The sequence below is a fragment of the Poecilia reticulata genome, unplaced genomic scaffold, assembly GCF_000633615.1.
Source record: "Poecilia reticulata strain Guanapo unplaced genomic scaffold, Guppy_female_1.0+MT scaffold_190, whole genome shotgun sequence".
NCBI lineage: Eukaryota > Metazoa > Chordata > Actinopteri > Cyprinodontiformes > Poeciliidae > Poecilia > Poecilia reticulata.
Window position 1 is genome coordinate 613,062 of NW_007615019.1, and position 9,930 is coordinate 622,991.

The following is a 9,930-nucleotide window of genomic DNA, read 5'->3' on the forward strand; positions in this document are numbered from 1 at the left end:
ACCAGGTGCAAGGGTCGCGTTGCTTGCTGACCTCTCCATGTGTCCTTAGGGTTCAGCAGCATCCAGAGTGCAGAGAGCGCCACCTGCTGCCAGAAACTCGCCACGCTGCTGCAGCCGCTGCAAAAGGCTGCTGGTTAACGAAGTTCCCTACAGACAGGTGAGCCTGGGCGGAGGGGGTTCGATGGAGGGGCAGAGGCAGGAAGTGACAGGAAGTGTGTCTTGCAGGAAGGTGAGTCCAGAGACGTACCCGGTTTGGTGTTTTGCAGTCCAACCTGCTCCGCTCTATTTGAGTCAGAGCAGCAGATCCGCTCTGCCAGAGCCAAGGTAACCCAGCCTGTTAGGTTTCTGCTCACCACCCTCTTTACGTTCTGCGATTCCCATCATGCACTGGTCTGCCTGTGTCCTCAGCCTGCAGTGCCGGTGCTTCTGGCTGGTTCTGGCTCGACTCCTCCTCTCAGCAGAACACAGCACCAGTACGCCAACAACATGTCCCCCATTGCTGTCCATTCTCTCCCACGCATCGACTCTTCCTCCTGCTCTCCTTCCTCCTCCTCACCACCGCTTGCCTTTCCACCTGCCTCTGCTATTACCATGGAGACGAGGCCCCACCCCGACAGCCTCAAGGTGAGACTGATCCCCAGTTTAACCAGTTTCAGCCTTTAGGTTCCTTGCCACCAGGTGGCTCATGGACACTTCTCTCTGTTTGACAGGTGAAGGTCAAGCTAAAGCCCCGCCCACGGACCGTGTCAGGTGATGACTCTCTGTGTCCTCAAAACTTGAAGAAGATGAAGATTTCTCGGTGGAGACGCTGGAGCTTCAGCATCACTCTCAACAGGTAAGCGTTCGAGGCGTCGGCCATGTTGGTGACTGCAGGGAATGCTCTGGTTCTGTTGGACCGGTCCGGGTCCCTCATCCTCGTTAATCCCTTTGTATCCATCTTAGGGGTTCCCGTGTTGCTAACCAGACGGGTGCCATTCCGACAGAAGAGGAAGTGGATGAGCTTCTGAAGGAGTTTGGAGCGTGCCTGCGTCCCGACCCGTTGCCTAGAGACCAGCGAAGGTGCTGCTTCTGCAACCAGCAGGGGGACGGCGTGACGGACGGCCCTGCCCGGCTCCTCAACCTGGACCTGGACCTCTGGGTGAGTTCTGCAGCCGTAGACCCGAAAGCACTGAATGTTCCCTTTGCTCATGCGCCGTTCAAGCCGTAATATCAACAGTCACACCTGTGACATATCGGACCATCAATCTGAAGCTGTAGCCTGACGTCATGTGAGGTTCTGTTCCTCTTCTCATGCGGTTCATTTGCATGACATCAGCCTTGGGGATCTTGGATCATTTCATGGTTGTTGGATGCCTGATTCCCTTTTGGCTGGAGTATCGATGTGTCGCCCTCCTTGGCGCTGTAATGGGTCGATCTTCACTTCACTCAAGATACTCTGCTGTTGGTTTTTGCCTCCTCTCCAAAATCACAGCTTCTTCTGGGCAGGTGGCCGTGCCTCGGCGCTCCATGTACTGGTCTAAGGCCACAGTGACTGTGGTTGCGTCTTAAGTATAGGTGAGCTAAGTCTGATCGAGGCTTTTTCACGAGTGTTGAGCAGGAGGACCGGCAGAAGTGAAATCCTTTTTCCAGGCATGCCAGCTGGACGCTTCTCTCCCACACCGTCCCTGAATCGTCTGTGGAGGAGGATCTACTGTCTGACTGCCTCTGCCCCTCACTGTGTGGGAGTGAGGAGGCGGCACAGTCACCTCATGCTTCGGAGTCTGGCTCACGCTTTTCATCTCAGTGTATTTAGTGTGTCAGGTGACGGCTCTATTTCATGCCTCTCCACAATTGTTGGGTGTTGGCAGCTATGCTTGAGTTGGTCAAGGCAGCCGTGAATCATATGCCTGCAGTTGAACCTCCTATTTCTTTCATTGTGACACCAGATGAAGCTTTGCATTGAGGTATTTGGTGCTTGTGGGCTCCATCTTTGTGTTACAGATGACTTCCTTTGTAAAGCTTATAACGGCGGAGCCCAGGCTGCCCGCCTTTTCCAATTCTTTGGGACACCTCATGTTTTCGCTCTCTGCATCCCTTAGGGACCCTAGTGGGGCGACTGCAGCCATTAGCTTTATTCATGCAGCGCTTCAGGCCTTTGCACTGAAGACCAGGCAGCTTTTGCATGTCTTTCCTAGTTCAGTCTTGTCGACAGTTCTGACTGGCTCAGTCTACATCGACTGAAACTTGCCTTAGGAGCCTTCGCAGTGTTCCTGTAATGCCAGGGGAGTTGTTCAGTTTGGCTGCCTTGGAAGTGCTTGAATGGACCATTCAGTCACAGCAAGGCATCGTTTTCTGGTTCATGTTATTCTACAAGTGTCATCTGGGCGTTTAAGGCGTGTGCTCAGGATTCCTTATGACATCGATGGCATTAGTCATTCAGTGTTTTCAGCTCCGCCCTCGGGCGCTCTGTAGGGATTCATAAAACCGTAGTGACGGTGCTGTGGTGGCGTAGGGGCGAAGCACAACCCACGTATTGAGGCCTCAGTCCTCGTGTTGGTGGTCGTTGGCTCAATTACCAGCCTGGCGACATTTGTCAGGCCGCCTCTTTCATTGCCGTTTCCTATTGAACGACTTTCAAATAAAGGCCACTGGAGCCAATAAAACCTTAAAAACAACCCGCAGTGACATACTTAACCTATGTATGTTCTGCAGGTGCACCTGAACTGCGCTCTGTGGTCCAGTGAGGTGTACGAGACGCAGGCGGGCGCGCTCATCAATGTAGAGCTGGCGCTGCGGCGGGGCCTGGCGCTCCGCTGTGCCCACTGCAGCCGCAGCGGCGCCACGACCGGCTGCAACCGGCTCCGCTGCACCAACACCTATCACTTCACCTGCGCCCTTCAGGCCCACTGCACCTTCTTCAAGGTACCGAATCTCAGCAAACCCTGATCACCTGAGCAGTCTGAGCATGCTCAGTCACGCTGTTCCTTTGTCTGACAGGATAAGACCATGCTGTGCTACCTCCATAAGCCCAGGACGCTTCCTGTGAGCGGGGACAGGTCATCCAGCTCCTCCCCGTTCTCCACGCCCGGGCCGACCTCTGACCCCACTCCTGGCTCCGACCCGTATGACTCGGAGCTGCGTTGTTTTGCCGTGTTTCGGCGAGTCTTTGTGCAACGGGACGAGGCGCGGCAGATCGCCGCTGTGGTGCAGCGGGGCGAGCGACAGCACACCTTCCGTGTCGGCAGCCTGCTGTTCCGCGCCGTAGGCAGGCTCCTCCCACAGCAGATGGATGCCTTCCACAGCGAGGCTGCCATCTTCCCAGTCGGTTACCATGCCAACCGCTTCTACTGGAGCATGCGCTACAGCAACAGGTGAGGAAGGGTAGAAGCTCAATTCTGTCTCATATTAAAGTGGTGACTGTAATAAAGTATGGACAAAGATTTATTAAAGTTACTGCAGCTTTAAATGTTTAAGAGAAACTTTAATAAGGAAGACATGAATATATTAAAGCTAAGGCTTTAAATAATTTCATAAATTAATGAGAAAGATCTACCACTCAGACGGTTGCCACAGAAACATGGGTTGACTTTAGATGGCCGATTATCTGTTTTATTCTTAGTCACAGCAGAAAACATGATTCTGTCAGAGCGAGAACACCAGGCCAGAAATTAACAGCAGTCATAGTTCTGCTGGTTCTGGGTCAGTGGAGTCCACATGGTTCTGGATCTGTACTAACGAACGGTTCCACCCGCAGACGCTGCAAGTACCTGTGCTACATCGAGGAGCATGAAGCCCAGCCGCTGTTCAAGGTCAAGGTGGTTGAGAAAGGTCACGACGACGTCGTCCTCACAGGAGCCACGCCTACAGGTAGTCGCCACGGTAACCAGTAGCAGGTGAGTAGACTCTCCGACTCTCTGACCCGCTTCAACCCGACTCTGTGTGCAGCGGCGTGGGCCCAGGTTCTGGAGCCGGTGGCCCGGATGAGGAGCTGCAGCGGCACTCTGAAGCTGTTTCCTGTTTACCTGAAAGGAGAGGAACTGTTTGGCCTGAAGACGTCCGCCGTGACCCGGATCATCGAGTCTGTAGGTCCAACTGAAAGACACAGAGACAGAGAGACACCCTGACAGTGACACACACACCCTAACCATGTCTCTCTCCCTCCAGTTGCCGGGGGTCGAGGCATGCGAGCGCTACACTTTTCGCTACGGCAGGAACCCCCTCATGGAGTGGCCTCTGGCCTTCAACCCTTCTGGCTCGGCTCGCTCTGAACCCAAGGCCTGCCAAGCCAAGAGGTAACGACTAGAGCTGCACCGATCGCAATTTTCTGGTCGATTTGTGATCACTGATCTTTAAAAAGATTGATTGGCCAATTCGAATTTTTAGCAACACTTTTTTTTGTCTAAAATGTTGCTAAAAATAGCAAGAAAGTCTCTGAGTTGGCGAGAGTAGGGTGATTATTGTTAACTTCAAGCTGCAGACGTGACCCAGTGGGCGGGGCTAACAGAGGTTCTGTTAGGGTCAGGCTAACAGAACCTCTCACTGCAGAGCAGCAGAGCATTTTGCTGAGGTAGATAAGATCGGATGAGATCAGCTTCAGATGGGGTTCGGTCTGCCTGTCGATTGCCGACTTGGGGCCGACTTATCAGTGCACACTTTGTATTGACATCACTTCCTGTTCCTGATTACTTCCAGGTGGAGCCTGCTAACTTTGGGTGGGGTTGGACTTATTAAATAGTTGCACATCTTCTGGTGTTTGATTTCTAGTTCTGGACAGAACCAGGAGAACCAGAACCTGGTTCCTGGATTTGAACAACATAGTGAGGCATGAGCCCATTGCTGAAAAAGCTGCACTGATTAGTTAAATAATATATCAATTATCACAGTATTAGTGATGTCTGGCTTCCATCATGGTTGCTGGAAGACTTGTGACATGGTGGGAACATCCAGAATGAATATTTTACCAGAGAAGGTCCAGCGGTTCAGACCAGTAACCGATGTTTGGCTCAAAACCTTGTGGAATCCATACCTGTCTTACCTGCCTCGTCTTTCCCAGACCTTACCTGCTGACCAGTGTGGCCCTCAGGTGTCAGGGCTCAGTGGGCTCCATCGTCGGCCTCGTTCCCGGCGTTCTGTCTTTGTCTCCTGGCGAGTCGGTGGCTGCTGCCCATCAGGGCCGCCACTCCAAGTCGGCCCAGTACCGCCGCATGAAGGCGGAGTGGAAGAGCAACGTGTACCTGGCTCGCTCTGGCATCCAGGTGAGCCAGCTTGGAGAGGAGGCGACGGCATCCCCCCCACCCCAAGGGCCGGCGGCTAACTCTGCATGCGTTTACAGGGACTGGGGCTGTACGCCGCCAGAGACATCGAGAAGTGCACGATGGTCATCGAGTACATTGGGACAATAATCAGGAGCGAAGTCGCCAACCGCAAGGAGAGGCTGTACGAGGCCCAGGTGATTCACCTGACCCTGGTCGCTCCCCTCATCTGATTGGTTAATTCTGATCAGGGCACATCCAATCAGCTCCTCTGATTTACTTTGGTCTTGTAGCTCATGTAAATCATCTGTTCTGGTGTTTGCAGAACCGAGGCGTCTACATGTTTCGGATCGACAACGACTATGTGATCGACGCAACCATCACCGGAGGACCGGCGAGGTAAGAGACAGAGATCTGAAGCTCCTGCTGGCAGCGCCTGCTCTGTGCTCACCTGGGAATGGGCGGGTCTTTGGGTGACCGACAGGTACATCAACCACTCGTGTGCTCCGAACTGCATCACTGAGGTGGTGACGGTGGAGAAGGAGAACAAGATCATCATCAGCTCCTCCAGACGCATTCAGAGAGGAGAGGAGGTTGGTGTCGATGCAACAATCTGTCCATTGTCAGGCAGCCTGAATGCGATTGGCTCATCATGTTGGCTCTGCTCCCTTCAGCTATGCTACGACTACAAGTTTGACCTGGAAGATGATCAGCACAAGATCCCGTGTCACTGTGGAGCCGTGAACTGCCGCAAATGGATGAACTGAGAGCATGGAGGCCTCTGGCGCACTGTGGGCGGAGCTAACATGACATCATCACTGGTCTATGGGCAGAGCTAGCATGACACCATAATAAAACTGACTGATTAGATCAGAGGAACTAAAGTTTATACTTAATTTACAAATGGGACACATTTATAATCTGTTGTGGGCGGAGCTTACCAAGAGGCTGGTCCTCACTGTAAATTGGTTGTAAATGTGAGTGTAAACGCCACTGAAATAAGCGAATGTGTCGTCCTTTAACTTGCACTAAAACATTAAATGACAAACACACCTACCTGATTCCACCGCCTAGTCCTCCCCTCTTCCTCATCAGTTCCTGTAAAATAAGAGATTTTCTTCTTTTTGTATTTATTAATGAATTAAGCTATTTTCTAAAACTGCGGTGCATTTGAGGTCCAGTGTGGCAGTGTGTAAATATCTGTACCATAAGTAAAAAGCCAGACACAAAGATTAGAGCGCCCCCCACCCCCTTGTGTGGACAGGCGTCTGTTACTTCACCCAGAGTTTAGGCTGCAGGCGTCTGCCGCCGTGTAAATATGAGGTTTACTCAGGCTCTGCTGTGTACAGATAGACGACATGAAGCCTTGTCTCTGTTTTTTTATTAATGGATGTAAACAAAGTGATGTTTCTGGAAAATATAGTGAATCTGATTTAGAATCATTTACAGAAAATAAAATATTTTACATCTTAGAGAAACTTGGTGCTTTTGTCACTGAATTGTTGCACATGAACTGTTGTAAAGCTGCTCATGCCAATAATCTTCATCTCTGCAGATGTTCAGACATGATCAACTGTTATGTTAAAAAGAAGGAACGAACTAAACTCATTTGCAACTAAATATTTAAATCGACTATATAACTTAATCAGCAAGATAAAAAAAGCACAATTTCAACCTTTAAAACACTGACATTTTTATGAATGCTAGAACCTGATGAATTAATTCTCAACAACTTGTTGTTGTTTGCACTCATCTTAAACAAGCGGCAGGAACTTTTGGATTTAAAAAAGAAAAAAAAGATGCTTTACAAGTGAATCTATTTAAGTTGAGTCTGCAACAACTAGAATAAAATAAAAAGTGAACTATTTGAAAGTAGTGAGGATTTTGGGTGGTAAATGTTTAACATACACAGACTTTACTTCATTTCTACTCAAGCAAACCAAAAGGTTTTGAACAGTACAACTATGTCATGTAATGACATGTAGTAAATATATTGCTGCTGCTGTAAGCAGAAAGTAAAATAAATTTTGCATTGAATAATATTTTGGATGAGTTTAAGAATATTGTTTGCCAAAATCACACAATGTAACTACACTTGTCTTTTACATGTTGCAGTAATTGAATCTTTTGAGACAATTGGTTTGGATAAATTTAAGTAACTACAACCTATTTTCCTGCTCCACATACTTGGCTAGCAATGTTCCAGTTAGCTTCCCAGTCTGAACTTCTGGACAATGTCTTGATTCAGTCAAATCTTCTATCCTGTATCTCCTGTACTCTGATATTCTACAGAATTYATTCTGTGAAAGCTTTGCTTGCTGGTCTTCATGCTATGAATGCAGYATCTGGTTTCTCTTACTTTAACCGCCCAACTTGCACCTGATTGGCATGTTAGCCTTTCGATTCCCTCCCAGTGAGGCGATGCTTCACAAAGCAAACTGTTTGTCAAACTGTTGATTTCCCTCAGAAGACATGATGCCTGAGTTTTAGACACTAGTTGACAGCTCATCCAGCTTTTTACTAAACGGCAGTCCTAAAAGTATATATCTTTAACTATGTCTGGACACAAGGAGCAGGAACATCACAACATCCTTATATCAGATATTATTTATCCGTATATCAGTGATTTAAAACTATTTTAAATTTTTGAGACCATACGGCAGAAAGCAAAGTGGTGCATGAATGTAAAAGTCAATTATTTTCTTCACTGATAGAAAAGTGTAACATGTTTATTATGAGTAGGATTAACTGAGCTGAAGGAAAACAAAGGAGAAATAAATATTCATTGATACCGAATCAGCAAATATGAACTTATGAAACTATTGAAACCTTCAAGAATCTTATGTTATGTAAGATATTTAAGAAAATAATAGTGAAACAGCACTCATGAATTTCTTTGACTGTTATCTCTATAAAATGTTACTTTTTTATGTTGAACACCAGACACGTCTCACCTCTTTCCCACAGTTTTTCACGTAGTTCCACATCTGCAGTGGATTTTATAGTCAGTGTTTAAAGCAGCACAGAGTCTGAAGCGATGGAGGAAATTTACGTCAACATGGAGCCTGTTGGACAAACTGCATCTAATCACACAGGTAAGAATAAAGTTTCAAATAAATCTAGTATGTATTTAATTACATTTTGCTAAGGTTCAGGTTTTTGTTAAGGTTCAAGCAGCTCCAAAGAGGCTCTGCCTCTGTGTGGCTTTGGGAATCCTGAATGTTTTACTTTTGGCCAAACTCATCGCCATCAGTGTACGCAGTGAGTTTTGTTCATCTTAAAGATGAGTAAATTTTATGTTTCTGTAATAAAAAATATCATCGGCTCTGAAATCAAACTGACCAAATAGCAACGGTTTGGAAAGCATAAAGCTTGATGACTCAGTGTTTCAGAGGTGAATCATTACACTGTTACATGAGTTTGATTCATTTTCAACAATGGATGCATTTGCAGCCATTTAGGTTAGCATGTCTTTAATCTCCTCTTTTTCACACTATCTACCCAACGATTTATTGTTAGTGTTACCTCAGTTTAAATTCTACATGTATAACCAAAATCATAAAACAATTTTATAAGTCTTAAGTGAAACTACGATGCGACTTCTATTTTTGCTAACATGCTTATTGATTTTTTTTTCCAGCTCATGACATGACAGCAGGTTTTTCTGACGTTAGTAACTTTCTGACTGAGCAGAACAGCGACAGCAAGTTTCCCTCCAAGAACACTAACTTCACTGAAACGACTCCACGAGCTGAAGACACTTTAAGGTTTGTCAAAACTTTGAAAAAATTTGGATCTCATTAACATGTCTAGAACCTTTTCCCCTCTGAATTGTAGAGTATAACTAATAACTTTCCTCTTGTGGCTAAATGAATATAATGTAAATGAACAACTTTCATTTTAATTTATTAAGTACTGTATCATTTGTGTGCTCTAAAAACAACAATGTAAAAGAAGCAAAACTATGTGTTATGTCCCAAACTGGGTCCCGAACAGAGTCCGGACCCAAGTCCCGACCAAAGTCCCGATCCGAGTCCCGAACCGGGCCCCGAACCGAGTCCCGAGCCAAATCCCGAACCGGGTCCCTAACCGAGTCCCGACCCAAGTCCCGAACCGGGTCCCTAACAGAGTCCCGACCCAAGTCCCGAACCAGGTCCCTAACCGAGTTCCGAGCCAGATCCCGAACCGGGTCCCAACCCAAGTCCCGAACCGGGTCCCTAAACGAGTCCCGAACCGGGTCCCTAAACGAGTCCCGAATCGAGTCCCGACCAAAGTCTTGATCCGAGTCCCGAACAGAGTCCCGACCCAAGTCCCGAACCGGGTCCCAAACCGAGTCCCGAACCGGGTCCCAACCCAAGTCCCGAACCGGGTCCCGAACCGAGTCCCGAACCAAATCCCGAACCGGGTCCCAACCCAAGTGCCGAACCGGGTCCCGAACCGAGTCCCGACCACCTGCTCACCTGCCCCATCGAGGGATGCAGGTACGCCCGTTCTCAGCTGGACACCCATATGTCCGAGACGGGCCATCCCGAGATGGAGGCGGGTGAGCTCGCCAAAATCATTGAGGGGGTGAAAAGGGATTTTACCACCAAGCAGCTCAGGGACCTGAGAGCGTCAAACCCAAACCCCCCGATGATCTCCTTCCTCGACTTCGAGCCCACGGAGGAGGATGCGAGGGAGGGTGCATCGTGCAGCTCGC

At 48.4% G+C, this 9,930-nt stretch overlaps 1 protein-coding gene across 13 annotated transcripts in view; it reads left to right on the plus strand.

The window, feature by feature from the left end:
- kmt2ca (lysine (K)-specific methyltransferase 2Ca) overlaps positions 1-6,709 on the plus strand; it is a 40,330-nt gene extending 33,621 nt beyond the window's left edge. For all 13 annotated transcript variants that reach the window (XM_017303142.1, XM_017303138.1, XM_017303141.1 and 10 more), the window contains 15 exons: positions 50-157; positions 226-324; positions 409-624; positions 711-835; positions 943-1,138; positions 2,692-2,901; positions 2,977-3,350; positions 3,734-3,846; positions 3,925-4,061; positions 4,144-4,271; positions 5,033-5,234; positions 5,312-5,428; positions 5,557-5,630; positions 5,716-5,824; positions 5,906-6,709. In XM_017303142.1, the coding sequence (XP_017158631.1) occupies positions 50-157; positions 226-324; positions 409-624; positions 711-835; positions 943-1,138; positions 2,692-2,901; positions 2,977-3,350; positions 3,734-3,846; positions 3,925-4,061; positions 4,144-4,271; positions 5,033-5,234; positions 5,312-5,428; positions 5,557-5,630; positions 5,716-5,824; positions 5,906-5,998 (2,301 nt within the window). In that variant the 3' untranslated portion in view covers positions 5,999-6,709. The remainder of the gene's footprint in view (positions 1-49; positions 158-225; positions 325-408; positions 625-710; positions 836-942; positions 1,139-2,691; positions 2,902-2,976; positions 3,351-3,733; positions 3,847-3,924; positions 4,062-4,143; positions 4,272-5,032; positions 5,235-5,311; positions 5,429-5,556; positions 5,631-5,715; positions 5,825-5,905) is intronic.
- The last annotated feature ends 3,221 nt before the right edge of the window (positions 6,710-9,930 follow it).